The sequence below is a fragment of the Strix uralensis genome, chromosome 2, assembly GCF_047716275.1.
Source record: "Strix uralensis isolate ZFMK-TIS-50842 chromosome 2, bStrUra1, whole genome shotgun sequence".
Taxonomy (NCBI): domain Eukaryota; kingdom Metazoa; phylum Chordata; class Aves; order Strigiformes; family Strigidae; genus Strix; species Strix uralensis.
In genome coordinates, this window is record NC_133973.1 from 114,766,641 (window position 1) to 114,790,732 (window position 24,092).

At 36.1% G+C, this 24,092-nt stretch overlaps 1 protein-coding gene across 9 annotated transcripts in view; it reads right to left on the reverse strand.

The window, feature by feature from the left end:
- Nucleotides 1–24,092, reverse strand: part of PAN3 (poly(A) specific ribonuclease subunit PAN3) — an 82,043-nt gene that overhangs the window by 40,821 nt on the left and 17,130 nt on the right. For all 9 annotated transcript variants that reach the window (XR_012627699.1, XR_012627700.1, XR_012627701.1 and 6 more), the window contains 4 exons: nt 17,342–17,408; nt 15,587–15,657; nt 13,310–13,372; nt 4,181–4,342 (listed from right to left, as the gene is read on the reverse strand). Coding sequence is in view for 6 of the 9 variants with exons in the window: in XM_074859902.1 (XP_074716003.1) it covers nt 4,181–4,342; nt 13,310–13,372; nt 15,587–15,657; nt 17,342–17,408 (363 nt within the window). In the remaining 3 variants the exon portion in view is untranslated. The remainder of the gene's footprint in view (nt 1–4,180; nt 4,343–13,309; nt 13,373–15,586; nt 15,658–17,341; nt 17,409–24,092) is intronic.

The following is a 24,092-nucleotide window of genomic DNA, read 5'->3' on the forward strand; positions in this document are numbered from 1 at the left end:
CTGGGAGGACCACACAGCAGCATGCAGCATTACTGTATGTTGAGAAGTTACATGTATCAACAGACTTCTGTAATTCAGAAGTAAAATGAAAATTCCTGTTTCATCAACTATCAATTTCAATACATATGATTTGTCTTTGTACTCCTCAGTGATAAACTCCTAAGGCTCCACTGCTTCTTTCATTAATAATGTCACTTCAAGGATTCATTTAAAAGTATGCTGTAGCACAGGGATGCACAAGTTATGGAGCCTTCAGAAGGTCATGTAGGATCCCACAGGAGTACTGGAAATAATCCTTCTCTCTTTCTCTCATTTCCAGTTCAGTATCTCACCACACAATAGAGAGCTGTACAGCAGCAGCAGAGCCACCACCTGTTTCAGTGGATGTAACACCACTTTGTTAGATCAGTTCTGGTCCCACGTTCAACCAAAGCCAGCTATGTAAGGCACAAAGTAGGCCGATTTCATTTTATTTTGAAAGGAAGTGCTAATGTACTTACCATGCTAAAAACTGGATAGAAGCTTTTTTGTTCTCTTTTTATGTTCTCCTTCACCTCCAAATTCATGCTGATCTGTTCCAACATCTCAAATTGCATAACCTTGTAATGGTTACAGAAAACCACCACTAAACTATACCCACACTATAAAGGAGGGCAGTCCTCTACCCATCTATTTTTGGTATAGTTTTCAGAATATCTCTTAGGAATCCAAAAACATGCAGAAGAGTTGCTTGGATTTTTACATGTGGTTATTCTTCTGTTGTTTCATGGGGTTTCTTTGTTGTTTTTAAATGGGCAGATGTTTCATAAAAGGAGCTTCGCTTACGTAGACAACATCGTTGCAATCCCTCAGTTTCCAGAAGGATCCCTTATTAACACATCAGGGAAGGACACATTGTGTGATGTCAGGGCAGCTCAGCAGACACTGAGGGTCAGCAAGGGCTTCAAAACAAGTCACTTTCCCTTCCTCTATTGAATTTTTGCAACATGCTACCTTATCACAATTACTGTGACAAGTTGTCATATCACCTGTACAATAAGCTCTAATAAATTTCAATTCATCAACATTATTAGCTGTATTGCTCCACTGCTCTTGCAGAAGAGTTAAACACCATTCATTAAAACTGGGTAAAATTCTTTGGCTAAATATTTATTTGTTTTTAAACCAGAACATAAGCTCAGACAAATAAAACTACTAGCAAAGTTTTGTTACATTTTGCAAGTAGATCTCACTAAAAACTAAACTTTTAAAGATCTGGAACATTTCCACATTTCTTTAACAAAAATCCTTCAAAGTATTGTACAAAATCTCTGAAGTTTTAAAGGTCCATCTTCTTGATGCAAAATATTAGAATAATTCACTATTTTTTTTGTTCAAGAAAAACAAAAAAATCAGTTATTCATGGTGCTTAAGAACTGATCTGTATAACTAAAAATTTATCTATTCCTACTATTTTAAAGGACAATTACCATTTACTATTATAATATGTATCACATGGTGGTGCAGTAGCTCAGAACATTTCCTAATATAGGGTAGGACATATCACTATAAAAAATTTTGGTTTGGTTTTTGGTGGGGTTTTTTCCCCTTTTTTAATGCACAACCCAGAACACAATACACTCTGTGGACTTCACTTTTAATCATATAAGTGTAACACAGTATTTAAAGAAAATAGATCTGGATTATAAATTCATAGCCATGCATGAGAAACAGTTATACTGTTTTACAATGCATGTTGTAAACTACCTTGCTTTTTAAAACTGCCACCTTTTGGACAAAAATCTCTAAACATTGAACCATGAAATAGTGCATTCCCACATCTTAAATCATACATTTGGAAGAGTGGACATTCAAATAGACACATGAACTTCAACAGCTGCTCAGCACTGAAAGCCCTTAGCAATTTTGAGATTTAATTCTGCTTTCTCATCTTTGAATATAAATGAAAAAATGTGCCGTCAAAACAGATACGCCTCCATCATAATTTAACCTTTCCACTTATAACTTAGGACTCACCATCAACCAAAATTCAGTTTGCGTAACCTATATTCACACCTGCAAAAATCTCTAAACACCCTGTATTTCAAAATACTGAATAACAATGCTATCTGGATTACATACATAACAAAGAGAAAAAAAGGTCAAACTGAAATCTCAGTATGAAACTACCCATTTTTCTGTACCTTCATGTACCAAACTTCTCCAGCCATTTTTTGTGCTTTTATATAAAATTTCCAAATTTTAACAGTTCTCAAGCTTTGTTTTAACGGTAACTTATAAGATGTTCACGCTACAATAAAAGATTTACAATGATCAGAATGAAAACATCAAGACAAAATTTGGTTTCTCACCTATGTAGAGCTTTATATAACCTCATAATCTCATCGGCAGTCTGTTTCTACACCTTTGCCCCTTCAGTCTTGCCAGACTCCACTGTTATTCTTCAATCCCTCCTGTTTCTTCTCCAATTCTATTTCCTATCACTGGAACATCCTTCCGTTCTTATTTCTACCATATATGCATATACATGCTTTCCTCAAGTTCCACATCTACATGGGAAGCTATGTAATTGCATCATATAATACAAAAATCTTATGCTATACATAGTTTAAATCAATTACATAGCTGAGATTCTAGCACAAGAAAGGAGCTCAGAATTGCACCATTCAAGAGCCATATGCTCTGCAGCCAATCCCAAGCTATTGCCACTAACCTCAGAAAGCTAGGGGACCTTGAGCTTCCCTCTGCCACACTTTCAACACAACTTTGGAGGGCATAGGTACTAAGACAACATTTGCTCCTGGCCAGAAGCTCCAAGTCTCAGGCTACTGGGTCTTTAGCCTCCAGAAACATTAAGTTTTTCTGCTCTAAGTGGAGCAGGTCAACAACAAACCTTGTTGCAACACTGAAGAGCAGAGAAAACAATGGAGGACATGAGTACAAACAGGGCTTTTCCTGCCCTTTAATGTCCATGTGAAATTCAAAGACCTATTTTCTGATTCTTTCTTCTCAGAATGATTGTCTAGTAATTATAGTTTACAGTCCCACTAGATGCATACAATAAATTCAATCTGTCAATCTTCTCTCCCTTGAGAAAAGTAGTGCTCCAACCACTCCTCTACAACCTTACCTGTCCTCCTACCAATGTTTCCTTTATGCTTCACTTTTTCTCCACCAGTGGCTGCGCTGCTTTCCCAGCAGCAAAAGAGCCAAGACAGACTTCAGCCCAAACGCCCCTACACAATGTAGCATCAGTTTCCCTGCATCGTGCTGGCCATGACTCACAATTTCAGTAATGCAAAGAGGTCCAAGCATCAAGTAATGCAAAACTAGTATTGGTATGGAAGGGCTCTCATATGAGCTTCATGTTGGCCCTTACATGGCAGAAATTTAGCAAACTAAAAGAAACTCTTAAGGTGCCACAAATTCTAGTTATAAGTCTGTTGTTAATTTACCCATTTCACTCAGAAAACATCAAAAAGAACATAATCCTCATAGAAAGACTACAGTAATGATCTCTGAAAAATCAAAAGCACTAAACAAGTGCAAAACAGTATTAGCAGCAGTGCTGCAATTCCTACCACTATAATTTCCATCTAAACCCCATTTTAAGGGACATGGAGCAGATTCCTCCTAGACTAGAATTATCCTTCATTATCATCCCAAGGATAACTTGCTATTTCTGTACAGAGCTGCTCAAATCCAGCTGTACTTCTCCCCTCTTAAGAGGCTGAAGAAAATTCAGGAATAAAGTAACAAAGTTTAACAAACAAGTTTCTGATCATAGTGGTACATCTTCAAATTCTGTAGTGATGGAATTTATTTGCACTAAATGTCAATCATTTTAACAAAGATCACTAATTTTACCAGGAAAAACCTTTCTTACATGAAAATTGAAATAAAAGGTTGTGTTGGCTTTTAGAATACATTCAATGATTACTTTTGCTGCTCCTCCTCCACAGATTATAACATAGTCAAGCAAAGTACATAGCACAGCAATGGGTGAAGAGAACAAAACATCTCCAAGTCACTCCCCTGGAAGGCTGCTATGCCTACATTGTGAAATAAATATTTGATCTGATCTCAACCCATATTTGGAGTAACTGCTTCTAACATTTTCCAAAATTCAAAATAAAACATCCAAAACACTGCAAAAGTGACTAGTAAAAAATAATTTTACCTGTAAATTGTTTTCTGTGACTCTGTTCCACCAAACCATATTGATGGGTACTCCTGTTTTACACCTGTCAGCCAGACAGCCGATAGGGTTCTTTGATTTTCTTGCTTTTGATCCCACCGGAACTATCCTTTCATCCAGCATCCCCAGTCGATACTTCCTGGGCTACGAAAAAGAAGGAGAGAAACCAGGCCACTCCTAACAACCCTCATCTAAAACTACACTAAAATAGGTATTACACTGTGATTATGATTTCTGGATTGGTGGAATAGGAAACAAATTGCAAGTAAAATTTATCTGAGACTGTTTCCTTTCAATCCTGACTATTTGGTTATAATGAACAATACTTTTAAAAAAAATAAACTTCAGGCACTACTAATTATTTGTAAGCAAAACTGTCCATCACAAGTCAGCTGCTGAAATGAGAGTATAAACTGGGGAATTCTGTAAAAATGATGAATTATTTAAAAAAAAAATCTGTATTTCTCAAACAGATACCTTCAATCACATCATAATAATGAACACTTCCCTTGAGATTTCTATCAAACAAGAAATTAACATTGGCTTTTGTATGCCTCCTTTTAAATTCAAATTTGTCAAGACTCATCTCCTGAAGACTTGCTTTTAAAAATCAGGAAGAACTGAGTAGAAAATTGCAGCAGAACTCAATGAGAAAAAACATTTCTGCTCAGGTTAATATTCAAAAGACTAACTTCAGCTACTGTCTTAAGTGAAAACAGACAAGAATTACCATAATAAATGCACTGGAAAATGACTTGAGAAAATAAAATGTGCTTGAGGAAGTGAACATGCAGGAGGTACTTGCACTTCAATAGGAGTGACTTTTCTATCACATTGGCAATGATCTCTATAAATGAAACTATTTATAAAGCATGATATGAACATTAAATTTAAAAAGCACTGTAAAAAAAAAATCTGTTAAAGACTCTCAAACAGGTAAAAGAACAGAAGTTCTCCAGATTTCTCTATGCTTTCAAGCCTACGTGTACCTGCCTAGACAGTAAATACCACCAAAAGAAATATTTCAGCATCTATGAATATTTAGACCAGGACCTTTTATAATGATTATATCAACAAGTGGACCAAATTGTAGGGGTTGGTCTGTTTTTCTTTTGCTGTGTGGTTTTTTTTTTAATGTGAAAATGCAATTGTCATCATCTGGATATAGATCACTAAGCAATCAAAGCTCAACTTACCTTCATTCAGATATCTACTTCATCTGGCACCTTAGAAACCTTAGCAACATGTACCTTAATATGCAAACTAAAAATTGTTCCTCCGGAAACAAGGCAAGAATCTAATCAGAGAAGATTCCCCACTCAAACAATTTGTAAAGCACAGGACAAAACTACCATAAAATGGTTGCAAAACTAAAACTTAAACAGATTCACTCCTCTACTTCCCTGAAAACTTTTAGGCTGAAAGCTTTGGAAAGAATGAAAACTGAGTAGAGTCACTACTACCTCATTTGCCTAAAAAAAAAAAAAAAAACAACCAAAAAACAAACCAAAAAACCCCACCAAACCACAAAAAACCCCAAACAACAAAAAGCCGCCAAGAATACCAACACTGACTATGAACTACAAAGGCATTAAACTCATGAAGATCAAATTAGCCAACTTTAATAACAATAAGCAAGACTGAATTTTGGCATACCAATTAGAAATTTGGTAAACTGTGTGATGGGTAGCACAAAGATCTCCTATAGTTCAAATGCAAACCTGATCATGGAAAATTTAATACTGGTTGTTTATTGGGAGAATCACTCAACTATTGGGCAACTTACCATCTCAGTAATTCAGAAGGACTACTAATACCATAAACTGCAAAGTTGTAAGGTCTGAGAAGGCAGACATACAAATACTATTGGACTTTAGGGCAGAGTTTGAATGCGGTATGTGTTTTCCTTAGCCTGGCTACTGGAAATAATAACATAATGAAGAGCAACAGTTTCCCTGGCAGCTTCCCCATCTCTCTCCATGTTCTACCAAGTGCAGGGGCACAGTCTGCCTCAGACTACAAACATGTTTCTATTCATAAAGGGTTCTTTTAATCCTCCATAATAAAAGGTGATCTATAAATATTTTGAAAAGGAGAACCAAAACAAAAGAGGAACTGAGCCAACCTGGAGGGAGGCTATTTCTGTTACAATGGTATTCAGATTCCAGGCAACAGAATGAAACTGTATTTTAGGTTTTATGAAGGACCATACGGGGGGGGTGGGGGGAACAACGGTCAATTCTACGCCATAAAGCAACATAGAGACAATATGAGTTTATATATCAGTAGTTCTTCACCTACTAGTATGAAAAAGCTAAATGAAAAAGTGGGTGAGACCAAATTAAAATTGTACTTTCATTACCTACTATAAAACATCACCAGGGCATTACTAGGCCAGGATTTCATTGTTCAGACAGACATTAGAAGATGGAATATACAATATTATTTGGAAATAAATTTTGGTCTATTTGCACCAAAATCATTCTAAATTACTCTTGTTTTCAATGAGCAAAATGGCACCTGATTCAGAAATCCAATCTGAGTTTACAGGAGTCAAGAAAATGCAGAAAAAAGTGTCTGCCGTGAGAAGAGATACAACTGAAAGGAAAGATCAAATAGATTGAGCAGTTTGAATAAGCGGATCAATTTTGCTACATCCCTGCCCTCTACACAGAGCAACAAATAAAGCAACAGAGACAGAATAGTGCATCTTGAAACAAGCAAGAATTCATCAACCACTGATCATTTCTGAATTAATATATCTAGATTAAGCAGAGGCATGACAATCTGGACAAATAAATCCAATTTCTTAGCATGGGGACAATTTCTCTTGGATGATTACAAAAGCAATGGCATTTTTGCCTTCCCTAAAGTCTTCCGATGATATAAAAAACCCCTATTCAGTCATACAGATTAAATGATAGTTCAACAACCTTTTTTTTTTAAGGGGGGGGAAGGCGGCTAAAGTAAATACTTCATAATCCTTTATCAAGTATTTCTCAGACTAGATTGCAGCTCCCAATGCAGTTCCAAGTTCCAAATGTGAAAGGTCAAAAACATCACTATCATCTTTTAATGGAAAAATAAGGTTAAACTACAATAATTAAGATGAAATCTAAGAGAAAGAAAAAGAAACCAAATTATTACAGAGCATGACTGGAAGAGTTCAGTTCCTCTGGGGCAAAGAAGTGTGAAGCAGTAGTAATTACTGGCTGAAAATGTTTACATGAGGCAGGGAACAGCTAACTACCTTTAATTGCTAGCAACAGCTTGGCTCCCCAGGGTGAGAAGGGTAAGCATTTTCAACCATATCTAATAATTATAACCCTTGCCCTGTGGAACCAAGCTGCTGCCAGCAATTAATGATAGGAAGCTATTGGTTGGCATGAATAGGGGGAAGGTGTTGTATTAGGAAAGATAAACCCTTGAAGTCTGAGAAACATTACACTTGAACAAAAGAAATCCACTCGAAAACCACAAAGGTCCTTCCTGAGTAGCATCTTCAGAACACTAGTACAGATGAGTGAACTTAATTAGCCCACGCTAGAAAATATTCCTCAAGTCAGCTTAATTACTTGCTTCCCATTCATTCAACAATAAGTTTGGGAACATGTTTAGCAAGTCTATTTTCTTCCTACTACTTGTTCTAACAGTGTCTTTTCCCCTAGTTCCTCCTGTTTCATGGACAGTGGGCAAAGCCACACTTCCTCTTTCTAATTCAGGGTTGGACATGCCATTGGTGTAAGATGTTATAAAGCTATCCCAGACAAATAAATCTAAACAAGAAAAGGTTTATGAAGATTCAAACTGTAAAGAGTCCTCCTGTCTAATAACTTCCATATAATATTTAAGTCTGGATAAGCTGGTAAATCAAACTATACAATTCCAAATTTTCTTCCACTGAAGATCTGCAATTGGATTTTTTCAGGATCAGTCATGTCCCAAATTACATTTCTGTTCCTTAAAATGCACTTAGCTTTGGTGGGCTTTGAGTTTCAGATTTACAAAACATTTTCTGTACCAAAAAAATGCACAGTTAAGTTTGGCATGCAAACACATGAGCAGGCTATTTTGTTTTAAAGTATTGTGAATAACCTGAGCTACGGTAATGCTGCCTATGTGCATATACTACTGAAGCAAATAGAAGTGATCTTAAACCTTCCCCATCAGAGGCTAAACTAAGCAGCATTACCTTAAATTACCATAGCTAAAAGGTATCACAGTAGCATTAGCTAGGGCTCATCTGTTGTACAGTGAGTTGATTGTATCTGCATGTACAAACAGATAAAAATAAATATTACAGTGTCAGACAGGAAAGATCAGGTATATAGTATCATATTTTCCTTGTACTACTTATAACAAAATTAAGCAACATACGCAATGTTAAGTTTCAACTTTGACTTGTTTTGTAAGACTTCAGTTTTTTAACACAAATTAGGGGCAAAGACATGATTAGAAAAAGAGGTTAAATGCTTACCTAGGTTGCTAGTCTACTGAAAAAGAACCAACTTTTGTTGTATTATATCTTGAAAAAGCTAACTACAAGCCATTGGTATTACTATTGCTATTTTTACCCAACAGCCATAACCGATTAGCTGGAATAAGATAGAACCTGAAACACTCAGTTATGGATATGAACTTCAGCAAGTTATTGAGGAAAAACACAACAGTCCAGGCAGAATCCCTATACAGGCACAATCAGCCAAGCATCATCTTAATTGTGATTACAACTGAGTAACTAGACTTAGTAATAAATTCTACAAGGTGTTACACCTGAACATTAAGTATAGTCACCAGGAGTATCCTAACAGAGGACAAGCTGGTAATATGAAAAAGAGAAATTGTCTTGTCGTTACTTTTTTAGCTTTGTGGCCAACAAAATGCCTTCATGTGGTTTAGGTTTGTTGCTAACCAAGATACTCTCTCCTATTCCTCTTTCCTTACAACCTCTTACTGGTAAAGATGCAGACAATACTTGCTTTCTGTACCTCAACTTCTAAAGATTAGAACCAATTTGTACTTTGATATCAACTAAAAATGGAACAGGATCCTGGACAACAGGTTAAAAATAATTGTGTGTTTGGTTGGTGTTTATTGTTGGGTGGTGGTTTTTTTATTGAAAAAAAGGAAGAGCATGCTAACATTTAGAATGCTTATAATTAAAGTTTATAATGTTATACATTGAGATTACACGCACTTTTAAGACTAGCCACCCTTCCATCTAGAACCCTTTTTTTTAAAAAAAATCTTCATGAAACCCTGGGTTTGGCTGGGGATAAAACTTTCACTAGTTGAAAAGTATCATACAGAGACAAACAAAAAAGGTTCTCAATGAAAGCTAAAGTGTGCAGTTTGGCATTGAAATATGTCTTATTCCAAAACAACGTATTTTACCACTGCAAAAACAACATTCTTGGTTCAATCAAATTTTAGAATAAAAGCTGCAACAGATCAGGCATTACATCATGCATTTTAAACCATAGCTAAGGAAAACTTGTCAGTTGTACACACTAAAAAGTGTATTTCATGAGTATATATATGTTGAAGACATGAAAATCTCAATGAGTTCAGAAGGAGCTAAGGAAAACTGACATATCTTTAAGTCAAATCTTTTCTCACCAATTTTGCAGCCTTGCTAGGTTGGATGAGGTATGAATTACCACAACAGCTAAAACCTAGCACGGATGTAGTTACACCGACAAAGTTCTTTACTAAAAAACTAATACCAGCTGCTGAATTGAAATAAGCTGGTGGAAAAGCAGTCTTTTTCCACCATCATTAGAGCAGATAGTTCTAACTGTGTAGTGAATACTTGCCAGAGTACCACCACCCCAAGACATACTTTCCAAAACTCCATTGTTAAAGGAGCACCCAGTAAGCAAACTACAGGTGTTTTTAATGTTTAAAGGTCTCTTTTCTAAAAGGACAAAAGGTTTTATATTACTTATAAAAATAGTGGAAAAATTATGCACAGTTAAGAACCAAAAATATAGGTAAAAGAGGAGTAAAGACTGATGCAACTTTTACTCTGGTCTTTACTAAGCATATGACTTCTCAAAACCAGTATATTTTCTAGCTGTTTTAAATATTTATAAATGTGCGGACAAGTTTAAAAAAATCTTTCAATTATTTTACTGCAAATCACTCTTAAAGACTGCATACACCTTAGCATAGAAATAATCAAATAAAGCTTGTAAATATTAGCAAAAGCATCTTGCACATTAAAGTCACATTTGTAGTTAACTGCTTCAGCTTGTAAGCTGCACCTGACAAAATCTAGGTGGCTAACTGAAAAGTTATGCTTTAAAAATGGGGAGTAAGGGTTGCATTTAAAGTTTTAGATGTCTGTAAGTCATAACATAATTGTGAACTGCTTAGATACAAAACCAAAACAAGCAAAGGTCTTTTTAATACAATTCTAAGGTAAGTGCTGTGCTATGCAGTCATCTTATTCTGCTCTTTTCCTTCAAATACACAATAGGATGAGGCAACAAAAATATGACAACTCCCCATCAATGTAAAAATGCTATATATTTCTAAAAGGAAGTGCTTTAATAATTTGATTTCTTACATAACACAATGATCACTAATCCCTACACAAAAATGAATGTGAATAATACATTCTCTCACGTCACACTTAAAAATGAAAAACATCATACTATGTAATAATTGCTAAGACAGCAAGAACACACAACCAAGGAACAATTCCAATAGCTAACTATTCCAAAGAAAAATGTACAACAGGTTAGATGATATCATACCCTTAAAACACATTTTAGTCTGAGGTAAATGTTTGCAGGTAATATGATGTTTATTAGTTTTCTCTAGCAGCATAGTCTGTCTTTCTATATTCCTGCAACAACGTTTTTTTACATCACTTATAAACTGTAATGTTTTATGACTGCAGTAGCAGTGTATAATCCCAGAAGCAAAATTTCAGGTTTGCAATATAAATTTAGCCCAGGTACATTATAAAGTCAGTGCAGCCATAATTCTGCAGTTTACAACACAGTAACATGATGAGGTCTTTGGTGATGACCCCTCAACTTCTCAGAGCATGATTTGTGTTTGTGAGATGGTATTCAGGAGGATATGAAACATGAAACAATTGTCTTGGCACATTTTCAATAAAGGTAAATACAGCAAGACCAAACAGGGCACACATGGCTTTTCAATGAACACCACTGAGTAATATAAAGATAGGTATCAGAGGTGTCAAGATAGAGTTGGAGATGGAACCTGCAGAGAAATATAGCTTCCCAACAGGTAACAACACTAGATGGAGGACAGGACATTCAAAAATAAACTGGCAATAGTTTAGGTCTTAAGAATTTGGTTTCCACGGGACCTGAAATTAACTTTATTCTCTTCTTTAACAGGAGAGGGGAAACTCTTCTGGTACTCATTAAAAAGCTTGCATTTATGCAGACAAGGCTTACAGGCAGTCTTTTGTTTCAAAATAATTTTCTCTGCACATTTATTACTGCTGATCAAAGTATATGAATTAAAGAAGTCTGCTGTCCCGTCTAACCTGCTGTAGATGTCCATAGAGCACTAAACAGCACCACCCTGTTCTGAGCGAACTTCAGTCGAGATAATCTCTACTACACTTTCCATTCTAATCTAGTTTAGAGTCCTTTGGTTCTGGCTTTTACTCACCTAAAAACAATGAAAGGAGTTCTAAACAAAATACATACAAAACAGCATTAAAACTGTATTGAAAGTTGTTCATTACAGCAGTTGGTTCATTCCTTGCAGACTATGGACTAGCAGTGGTTATTACCTTAATGGCCCTCCTCTACGTGTGACTGAACAATTAAAAAAATGAAGTGGAAATAAACCAGTGTTAGGAACTTTCAGAAGAGTTCACTTTTCATGAGGATTGAAGGTATGAAAAAAACAAGTAAAATGTAAAAGCAAGGCTTTTTACTACCCTGTAAAGCTGACCTGTGACAAGTAAGGAAACACTTTCGCCTGGATTGGTGGCAACAGTCTCAGAACAAATTTAAACAAAAGTTTCATCATATATTTTCTTTTTAGTGCATTAAGCTGTCATTCCCTTGGCAACAGATTCTGATCAGTTATGTTTCACATATTTTTATGAAGTGTTTACCAGAACCACCAAAATGAATGCAAGTTTTCCAGTCAGATCATTTCAGGGTTTAGAGAATAACTTTTTTGTAGATAATGGCTAAAGCCAATTTAGGAAAAACACCTGAGAAGTTCAAGTTCAGAATGCCGCCATATTTTTAACAAGCATAACATGTATTTGAAGAAAAAATAAAATAAGTGTGACATCATTATTCTCAGGAAAGAGGGTTAGTCTATTACTAACTCTAGCTTTTGTTCCATGCTTCACAAATCCTATTTGTGCATTGTAGATTAATACTTACCTGGAAATCTCTTATAGGATATTCACTTTAAGGTTGCTTGTCTTACTGCATGTGGAGTTACAACAACCGGACAGTAAATCCAGAAGGTTTTACAGTTGACAGAACCTCCACCAAGGCTCCATCTACAGAAATACTTAGCTCCTTTGATTTCATTTTAAGTATCCTATAAAAATGTCTTTAAATAGTAATCTTAGCTTTCCTGAAATCTAAAATTGAAATGCAGTTTAATAATTTCTGAACAGAGAAAACAACCTCAAGAATGTTCATAAAAATTCAAGGACTATGTTTACTTTTTAAACAAAAAGCAGAACGTCTTTAAACATCAAAATAATCATAAGCAACTTAAATAGCCCAGTCACACTAACTAGCTTCAAAAAAGCTGACTAATTAAAAAGCAAGGATATTCATAATTACAATTATCAAGTCTTATCTTTAATATTTTATTGATATCAAATATTTATCTCCATATGGCTTGCCCATTGTTAAAGGGCTGCCAGGATAACATGATCAGCAATATTCAGAGACAATAAAGACTAATAAACTTAACTTCCTTGCTTACTACACCTACTTATTACATTCTTTTACAGAAACTATTCATGGTTTTACATAAAACAAACATGCAGTTTTTACACAGTTGCAAATAACTTAACAGTTCTAAATATTTAAAATATCATAATTCTAATTTGTAAAGAAAAGTGATTGCTCTTTATTCACTTACCAAGACTGTATTATATCTGTCCTCCAAGTCAGTGATAAACGAAGGAAATGCTGGTTTTGCCAGCTAGTTCAGAACAAACAAAACCTTAGCCCTGGGCTCTTAGCAAGAAAATGGAAAGGTTTTTTTTTTTTTCTCAAATAGTAGATGTTGTAAACACCTACAGTTGAGCTAGTCACCAAGGCTCCCTTTACAGTCAGTGAACAGAAGCACACACTTCTAGAAGGCTATCTATCTTGTCTTACAGCAGGCATCAAGCACTGGCCTGATAAATCACACTGCTCAAGATCTAAGTAAACCCCAGTAACTGGGGTGGGAGGAAATCACATAAGTTTTTAAATACCTGTCACTCAAGCATTTAGTGCCTTTGAGGAAATCACTTAATACAATTTGAATATTGTACTCAACAAATACTAAAAATACTAAGAAACTACATCCATGACTATTTGCAATGTATTGTCTGGTAGTAAAAGTCAGTTAGTCACTAAAGTACAATTAATTTCTCATCATTTCAGTCATTAATTTTTACCCACTTAAAGCAGACACTGACATCTAGTCTTTTCCAAAATACTTTTCTCAATGTGAGCTGAATATTCCTTTAAAGCTGCTCACCTCTCTCTGCTGACTATAGAGGGAGCCTGGATGCCTAGATTTTAGACAGCTCAAGTAATATTAGATTAAAACTTCCCCTATACTAGTATTATTTAATAACTTTTTATACAAACATACATTACAAAATATCAGTCATAACAAACAATAAATTATTAATATACAAAGCAAAACACAAACCTCTTTCAATTAATGCCAGTTACATATGAAATATTAGTTGGAAAAAATCCAAGTCAATCAGTTTCACAGATAAATCTTTCTCTTGATAATATTTTAGCGGCAGGTGGCTTAATTTGGTGATTTTTTTCTTGGGCAAAAAGACGACCAAGTCAGAAAAGACTCTACATTAGTATTTGAGCTTTGAGTTATTCGAGCTTTACACTCAAACATTAATTGGTTTGTTTTTATTTTGTACTGTTTAATTAACTTTGAAGTAATTTTTAGAGGCAGTGGTCACTCTGACAATACTTCTGTACAATAGCTCATTTTCTTTGGTTTATATACAAAAGCACACACACATGCACATACATACATCTATGCACATACATTCACATGCATGTGTGTGTATACAGTTCTTGCAGACTCTGTTAAAAAGGAATGTATGCTTATTTTCATTCTTATTATGCTTGTTAAGTGGATAAACAACACATTTATAGTTGTTTACATCCAACTTCCAGTGCACCATACTGGCATTAAGGAAAAGGGCAATTCAGAGATTCCATGTAGTTTGGATACATTCTACAACAGCATTTCACTTCAAGGAACATTAGTCCGATGGGCCAACTATAGTAATTATCTTTAAGCTTAATCTTCACTTGCAGGAATGATACAGAGCTCTCAATTGCCAGCACACAAATGAAGCTCTATAAAAAGTCACACCCCATGCTGATGTAGCTTGCTTTCAAGACAATGCATTATCAACACAGGAAAGTTCAAGATCATGCAGATAATAAGAAAAGTAATAAAACATAAAAGTCATCAGTAAAAGTAAAATTTGATAACTGGTTGGCACAAGATAATGTTTTTTGATAAGCCACAGTTCAAAAAATGAGAAGGAACTCTGGTGTGACCAAACTTTTGTCTCTTATTCCGGCCACTGCATTTGTAAGTGTATAACTGGAAAACACCACAACCTGTGTTGGCACAGGTCAAAGGTGAAGATTCAATCTAGCCTTCAGCAAAAGAAAGTTTTCTTAGTACAGATTAGAGCAGAAAAAGAATTCCCAATAATATCATAGAGTGTCTTTCAAAATAAATGTATTTCAAACTGCAAAAATTACTTTCACATCAGGTACAAGTAAACGGGGGAATGATTGTTTATGTATTCAGAACTTGTGCCATGAAGGCTTGCAGGTGGCTTATGTCTCAGTACAATAAAAATAATTTGTCTTTAAATTCAGTGGTCTATGTCCTAATTTTCATATTCAAAGCATTCTTATAAACTTCAGTTTACAAGTGCTTGGAATATTTCTTTATAGTAGAAGCAGTCTGATCCCGTGTAGGAAAAATGAAGTAGTAAAATCTTACTTATATCAACAGCAACATATAAAAATAAATCTAGTAACATCAGAAGAATTATCCTTATTTCACCTAGCATTTCAAGTTATTCCAGATCTTCTTCCCTGTCAACTCACATACGAATATGCTACTTAAAATTTAGTTGTTGCCTACCTTCCTCCTTTGAGACACACTGAGGGCAGCAAAGTCATTAAACAAGGATGAATTTGGTGAAGTTAGTGGATCTGTAAAAAGAATGTAAACCAACATTTATATATCTCTAATATTAAAAAGAAATTTTACATTTTTTTAACTTCTGTATGGAAAAAATCCTTTTGATAAAACTATGTTTAGCAACCACACTGCTAAAAATAGCAGCATTTATTAGATTCTGTGCAAGTGCTCAATTGAAATGGTGCTCATTAGCAGAATTTAGTAAGTTTAATTGCTGTTGACACTATTTAATGTCCATCTAACATTTCAAAGCCTTCATCTCCAGTTACCTGAAATTAGTAATCTTCTGTACAACATAGTCTTACAAATAATGATGTGGATCTTACTTGTCCTGTCACTGTTCTGCACAAATTTAAATCAGAACGAGGAGTAGCAAAAGTCTACATTCTGTTAGTAGCTTTTTATTGCTTTTGCTTTGTCCCTGTGTATCCTTTCCAGAGTTGAAGCACCAAAAACTGAACAACGACAGCTGCAACTTTAAACTGCACGGGTAGAGCTGTCAAATTAGCTGATGACTGCCAGCTGTAAACACTTTCTTCAACATTAATCAATACTCCTGAAAAGGGTAATTCTACAAGTGAAGCACAGCTTGGTGGGGCAGAAAGGAGGGGGAAGAAAAGGACTTGAGACACAACAGAATTTAAACTGGTTTCCAAAAGTCAGTCTGGTTTCTCTCCTTCGCATGCATCACCATCACTATTCGGCCTGTCACAGTCAAACTCTGACTGCATTTAAAACTGAAGACCTCCACTGCCTTGAATAGCTAATTGTTCAGTGGGACAAAAGAAGCAGAATTATCACAAAACCTACTGGAAATAAACCAGGAGGAAGGAAAAAAAGAGAAAAAACCCTACAAATCTTGACTTTCAAGTAAGTTAATTTTATAGTAGTTACTATCATGCTTAAAAAATTATAACCCTAGTAAGTAGACTAGCTGCAGGGTCAGACATGCAAATGGACTTCTAGAACATCATTTACACAGCAATTTTCAGAGCAGAAATGTATTTTAAATGTATGCCCTTGCCATAAGGGAGTAATACCCTCTTTAAAGAACTCAATTTGACAGCTACAGCTGAAATAATCTGCAGTGATTCTGAGAAGCCCATTGCAGAAGTTCAATATACCCTCCACAACAACTTAGAGAATATGTAGGCCTGCACTATAGAAATATTTTGTTCAGTTGAAAACCACATTCCCTATAGGAGGGAAAAAAATTATAAGAGGTAAAGTATTGCCTACAGAACAAAACTTAGTATCTTTTAAAAATCATGAGTTGAGATACAAGTTTTGTGAAATGTACACCCTAAATTTAAGAATAAAAACCTGTACATTCATTCCACACAATTATTCATTTGAAAAGCACAATAAAAAGGGATGCTATTGTGGGGCAACATGAATGCTTAAGCTATCAGTGGATATCCAAACTAGCATTTCACTTGAAGTGACAAGACCAATAATGACTTTTTTTAGTTTTTCCCCACTGAAGCAAAGAGAAGGCTGAAAATTTAAGTTCAACAGCACTTCAGCTTTGTATTAAAAGTAATCACACGATATACTACTGTTAAAAAAATGAAGTTCTACTGCATCTCAAATCAGAGGAGAAAAACCACACTCTCTTAAGTCTCAGTTCTGCAGAAGTGAATCTCTTAAGTTTCCAAACGTACTTCTAATTCGTAATACTTTAAAAGTACTTACCATGGCCTGCGTACTGCTTGGCACTGTCATTGAGAAGGCTAGGGGAGCTGCTGCTATTTGTCATCCTCTGAAAAAAAAAAAGACAAAATTGTACATGTAAAATAAAGCTATAAAACACTGAAGGCATTGAGGATGACATTCAGAAATTTTAAGAAGAGGCTATGAAATCTGTGCTCATTCCCCACTTAGTAAATACTCTAAGCAGACAGTGACTTGTAGTTGACAAACGTTTAGTAAAATAAAGCATTTCACGCATGAACAATGAAAACCAAAAATGACTGTATATTAAAAAACCACTATCTTCATGAATGTTTTCTAACTTGGAAGGATCTACCAAACCTATGGTTCTCTTCCTGTATGTTGTCAAAGTGTTAGATAAGCCAAATATTTATGTCCTTTAAACATTCTGTCATGTTGTACTCCTGGAACAACTCCTCCCTTTATTATACACTATTATAACATGAAACTTTTCCAATGAAAAATATGCAAATTAGTAGAGCATTTAATAGATTCTTTTTAAAAACAAAACCTTTGAGACCTTTCAGCAAAATCACATAAATCTTGTAAGCCAGCAGGACATCCGAAACCCTCGCAACATTCCTCCTAGGCTCTACCTGCTTCTCCTACATTCCTCTAGAGATATAGGCTAGCAATAAACTGGACTAAATGAGGCAGTGCTGCTCTGAGAGCTACCACTGCTTTGACAGAGAAGTTTAGAAGTGTCTTCTCTTATTCCTGCTTATTATTTTCTTTGACCAGTGTCCCAACAGGAAGAAAAAGTGTGAGAAGAAAAGCAAGGCAAAGTCAGGAAGTGTTCTCCATCACTGAGAGAGCTGACCGGTAATTTGTTAAAATATTCTCTGGCATGCTTTTGGCCCACATCAACAAGGAGTCTCCCAGCCAATTTCCAGGCGCTACTGAGCAGTGAAAAGGTTTGAAATCCCTTCAAATAGACAGTTTGCATGCAGCCTCTGCTTTACCGAGCGAGCGAACACCAGCACAAACAGGCCTTTTTGTGCCAGCTGGCCCTAAGCATCAAGGAAGGTTTCCAGGCATGTTTAATTTAGTAGTCTAGACACAGACTAAGACTCAAAACTGATCACTAGAGTCGCTCTTCACGATTACATTTTTCCATGGCCAATCTCAATGTTGGTGGCAAAGGGCAAGAAGCTTACTACATCATACTTCAATGCCACTTCATCTAATTCTTGACCAGGAAGATCAATATTCAGGAGTAAATTTGGTAAGAACAGAGGAGAACCAACAGAAGCTGGAGTGTTATCCAATATGGTAGAACCGTAAACCTAATGCAATTCAAGTTTCTCAACATTTGCAGCTTTCATACTATTACTGACTTCTCCAGAAGCTGCAGCTTTTAATACTCGTATCTAAAAGAACAAATAGATTGTGTAAAGTAATTTTTATGTGGAAAGCAAGTTGTAAAAAAAAAAAAAAATTTAAAAAAAAACAGTCTGCAACTAATTAGAAAAGTAACTTGAAGATCAAGATTTCATAAAATTTAGGTACCTCAGCAGGTATCATCAAACATTACCCTCGCAAGAACATGCTCAATCCCTCAATGCTTTATTCCCCCATGTACTATTTCCATCATCTGTGCTCCTTTGCTACAGCAAGCTTTCTACAATCATTCAGGCTTCAATGATACAACTCTTCATTCCATACAAGTACGTAGTACTATATGAAGCAGAACTATAGCACATGCAGATGTCCTAGGACAATGCGTAATATCTGTACACATGTAAATACTATGTAAACCTTCAGCTTTTTCAAGACCTAAATGAGGAAAGCCATTTGCTATAGACTCTTATTTTGATGCCAGGTGTCTCATGTTCCTAAATACAGTGAACTGACACAATGTAACTCTCACTAAAAGGTTAGTGATCAACAATTGATTCTTTACACAGAGGGGATGCCTCTAGTGAAACAAAGTTCACCTATCTGTACAAAATAAGATTAATACTTTGGGAGGCCCATACTACATTAACAATCTTGTGGAAGTTCAAGGATGTTCATCCTCTGTCCACTGTCATCAAAGTAAGAATAAGAATACATCAAAATAAATAATTTCTGGATTATACTAGCTTAACTATTCATATGTCATATTATTTCCATTGCTTAGTCAGGAAGGGAAGTTAAATAGTTTTTCACAAATATTTGAAAAGCAATCCTATTATCTATCCTTTCTTTTTCCACACTGATCCTTATAAGAGAAAATGGTTTAGGAAGAAATTTCTTAAAGGGGACCTTTCAGTTTTGCACAAAATTAGTCCAGGTGTAGACAAAAATAGTGTTAATGTCTATTTCTAACACTCAGATTTTCATAATAATTTTAATTCAAAAAGTCTGTCAGAACAGGAATAAATATGGTATCAAGATCTGGGTTGGTACCAAAGATGGTTAAGCATATGGATTAAACTTGGAACCAAGCACTTTTATGATATCAATATTCTAGTACAGGAGTTAAATATTCAATCAACAGACTTGCAATGTGAATAGGTGACTGCGATGATGAAAATCAGTGCTGATACGATCACTAAAAACATATAGTGCGTGCAAGACAGGTTGCAACAGAACACATTGTTCAGGATTCTGAAAGCAGTGTAAACAAAGCCTATGAACATCAATTGTGCTTTTACAAAGTCAAGTCTCGTTCAAGGTGCAAACATGTTTTACGTGAACCAGGATTCTGAAAAACCAAAGCTTCTCTCACCAATCTTGGGCAGCTCTTGCTTTAACAACTGCTTGTACGCTGTACCTTGAATAAGGTTAAAAACCTTCACTTTACTACTCTCTTTCATGATTTTTTCATTTTGCTCACTTCTATTACATATGCACAAGCTTCTTACCTTAACATTATTCATAGAAGACCTGCATGTAATCAGTAAAGGATTTTTAAACTGTTTTAATATTAAAATTTCTACCACACACAAAAGCATTTAATCTTAATGTAGGTTATTCCTGTATCTGAATTCTACCAAGTCCACCTGAAAATATCTTGAAAGAAAAAGAGAGAAGAAAACCCAAGTACTATATGTTATTTGTGTTTTCCAGAAGGCAGTTTTGATTTTAAATAACACTACTCAATCTCTTCTGATGGTGCTGAACTATTTTTCATACAAATTCAATTTCAGGAAGAATGCAATCACAAAAACCTCAAGCCCAAAGGATGAAAGCTCCAGAAAGGTAAGAGAAACCATTAACAGGAGAAGAAAATGAACTATTCATTCCTATTAAGCCTGCCAGGCAAGGCAAGCATGCACATATGAGAGCTTCAGACTTTTTTAGTACATCATGACTTTCACCATGTGGAAGTTTATATATAAAAACAACGTTCTCATAATCAAGCACCACACCAATGTCACTCAGTTCCACATAAACTCATTTGCTTTGCCTGCCTATTGCTATGATTTATTGAGGTTCTTTAAGCACTAGTTAAAATTCAACTAGGCTGACTGGCATACATCCTGCCCCCTCCCCCCTTCAAAGGGATTAAGAAATTGTTTCTGTTCACATCTTAAAAGAAAGCTGCTGCAGAACAGAACTGTCACATTCATCCCTGTCCAAGGATTTAACCTGAGGCTTCAGCTTAAAGTTCTTCCACTGTTGAACTTTCCACCAGTAACAAAACACATGCTCTTTTATTTCTCAATTTTTCTGTGAAATTAAGTTTTTCAGAATACTGTGTTAATTCCTGAATATTCAAGCAATTAAGTTACAGGATAGGAATATACTCGTTCAGAAGTTTTTACTCTTCCTTCGAGCACCAGGATTAATCAAAGTAACTCATCTCCTCTTAGAAAAAGTCTGTGTGAAAAGATGCTGTGTCAAAATTGAAACTTTTGTCACAGTGAATCGTTATCTTACCTAGACATAAGAGAACCTATTGCACACTAACGTTTCCTATTCAGGACCCCTGCAAGTTAAGGTCTTTTAAAAAAAGTATTATTTTCATACAGACTGTAAGACAACACTGACAGCAGATCACCAGCACCACTGTAAAAATCATTTCCATATTAGGTTCGTATTTTCATAATAATTTTGAAGATTAGATATTCCTCACAGAATCACGGAGGGGTTGTGGTGGGAAGGGACTTCTGGAAGTCAACTGGTCCAGCCCTCTGGCTCAAGCGAGGCCACCTACAGCTGGTTGCCTAGCACCATGTCCAGACAGCTTTTGAGTATCTCCAAGGATGGAGACTCCACCACTTCCCTGGGCAACCTGTGCCAGCGCTCACACTCACAGTGAAAAAGTATTTCCTGAAGGTCAGAGGGAACCTCCTGTGTTTCAGTTTATGCCCATTGCCTCTGGTCCTGTCACTGGGCACCACTGAAGAGAACCTGACTCCACACTCTTTGCACCCTCCCTTTCAGATATTTACGTGCATGGATGACATTCCCAGAGCCTTCTCTTCTCCAGGTTGAACAGTCCCAGCTCTCAGCCTTTCCTCACAAGGGAGATGCTCCAGTACCCTCATCATCTTTGTGGCCCTTCACTGGACTCTCTCCAGTATGTCCATGTCTCTCATGTACTGAGAAGCCCAGCACTCCAGGTGTGACTTCACCAGTGCTGAGCAGAGGGAAAGGATCACCTCCCTTGATTTGTTAGCAGTGCTTTACCTAATGCAGCCCAGGACACCATTCATCTTTTCAATACTTCCTTGGTGCAGTATGCTAGGAAGAGAAGTGTTACAAGAAATATTCCTATCTTCTAAGGTTATACACCACTTTGCCTTTACCCTTCAATGTTCAGCAGAGAAACACAAAATTATAGCTGCACATAAGTTTGCTTTGCTTTCATCTCCCTGCACTAAAGTATATAGTTACAAAATTCTCATCAAGATAGAGGATGAATATAGCTTTGTTGCACACAATTAGATCTAATTCTACATAGCTTATGTTACAAGACATATATCTTAAGTGAGGATTTTTGGTTTCTTCTCCACCATTTCTCTTCCCCCAAAATACATAAAAGATGGCATTTGTTCCCTCTGTCTCCGTATTCCCCACCCTAACCCTGAAAAAATATGCACTTTCCTCAGGGTCATTCCTGTGCTAAGTGTGTTATCTCAAAATATTTTGTAGTATGTAACAAGTTATTTTTTTCATCTTATTACTGCTCTACTGGAAGTGTAATTTCAGAATATTACTTTGTAATTTTTAGAATAATGTTAATTGGACTATAAAAGAAGTCATCCTGCAAAAGAATGAGATTGTCACAACCAAACAAATCATTGTTTTGTTGTCAGATTCTGTGACCTACAAAGGGTGATACCTTTTGCTTTCCTTTCTAAACAATCCAAAACTTGTCTTCAACAGTTACGTATTTGGCACCATCTACAGCATGTCCTACTCACAACTGTTTGAACTAAAGCAACCAGATTTCTTCAGAAAGCATTATGCAAACAACTGCATAATTTTATATTTAAAATAGCACAACTGTAGTTCCACTCAGTCTCAACAGTCAAAAATTGAAGACATTTACTAGCTTCTGTGCTATAAGGAGAGTTTTATTACTTGACTCTTGGCAGATGCAGCATTGGGAACAAAGGTCTTTGTGTTTATTCAGCTGCAAGACTTTGAAGTGAGCATGGTCTCTACTTCTCAGGCTTTTCAAGAATGCTTAGCATACCCATTAGCATGGCGAAAGCAAGCAAGACCAATTCTTCTCCATTGCTTGGCTTTGCCAACATTAACACTGAAGACTGTTACCTCCTTTTTCATTTTGATCAGGGTGATTAATTGAAAAGTTGTGATTCTTACTTTCTACATAACCTGCAGTCCAATGGAAGCCATGTAGCTATAAACCTCATCCCATGAAAATAAGGAAAACTGGATTTCTGGGAAGCAACATGCACCTTCTACCGTTTTACTACTGCTCTTACAACCAAATTGCTCAATTCTAATATGACATTAAAACTTTTAACATCAAGATACTCCTCTGCCTCATCCTGCTATAATATCCTTTTAATATCCCAGCATAATACTACTAAGGCTCCTTCCTGCACCACCTGTGTCTTTGATCAAGCCACTGCCACAAGTCAAGGAGCAGCACTAATGCCAGAGGAACACAACCAGTTAGCCAAGTGGCACACACAGAGGTACTGAGCAAACAGCCAAGCATCAGAGGCATCCCAGCCAGCCAGCTCCAGCCTCCTCACTGCTGGGAAAGCCAAAAACAATGAGCTGCTTCTTGAACCACACCTCTAACTGTATCTTGGCAGCTGTTTCTACACCAAAAAGAAAAAGAACAGCTTCGAGGACAGCATGCAGCCTGTGGGCCATGTGTTGTGCAGGCCTGCTCTGTTAGTAGTCAGAGAAGGGAAAACAGAAAATACACACTTTGATAAGCTGGAAGCCAATACTGCTAATTTAGTATTTGAAAGCACATGCAGGTTCAGGGAAGAAAAGACACATGAAACGAAACTGTATTATGGGAAAATACAAACCAATGAGAACAGGAGACTATTAATCAATAGGAAGCTCATTAGTAACAACAGAAGAGGCCAACGGGGGGCAATAAAAGGTTGGCTAACAGCAAAGTCCTTTGAGATAGGAGGAGCAGAAGCATGAGGCAAAGGGATTATTTTTCAGAAAGGAAGAAAAAAAGAAGAATTAGAGCCATGTCTACTTCAAACATCCTACCTCTTCTGAATTGTACCATGGATTTTTACTCTTTTCCACTGCAAAGTCAGCATTGCCATTAACTGCATCTTCACCACTAATCTAACCC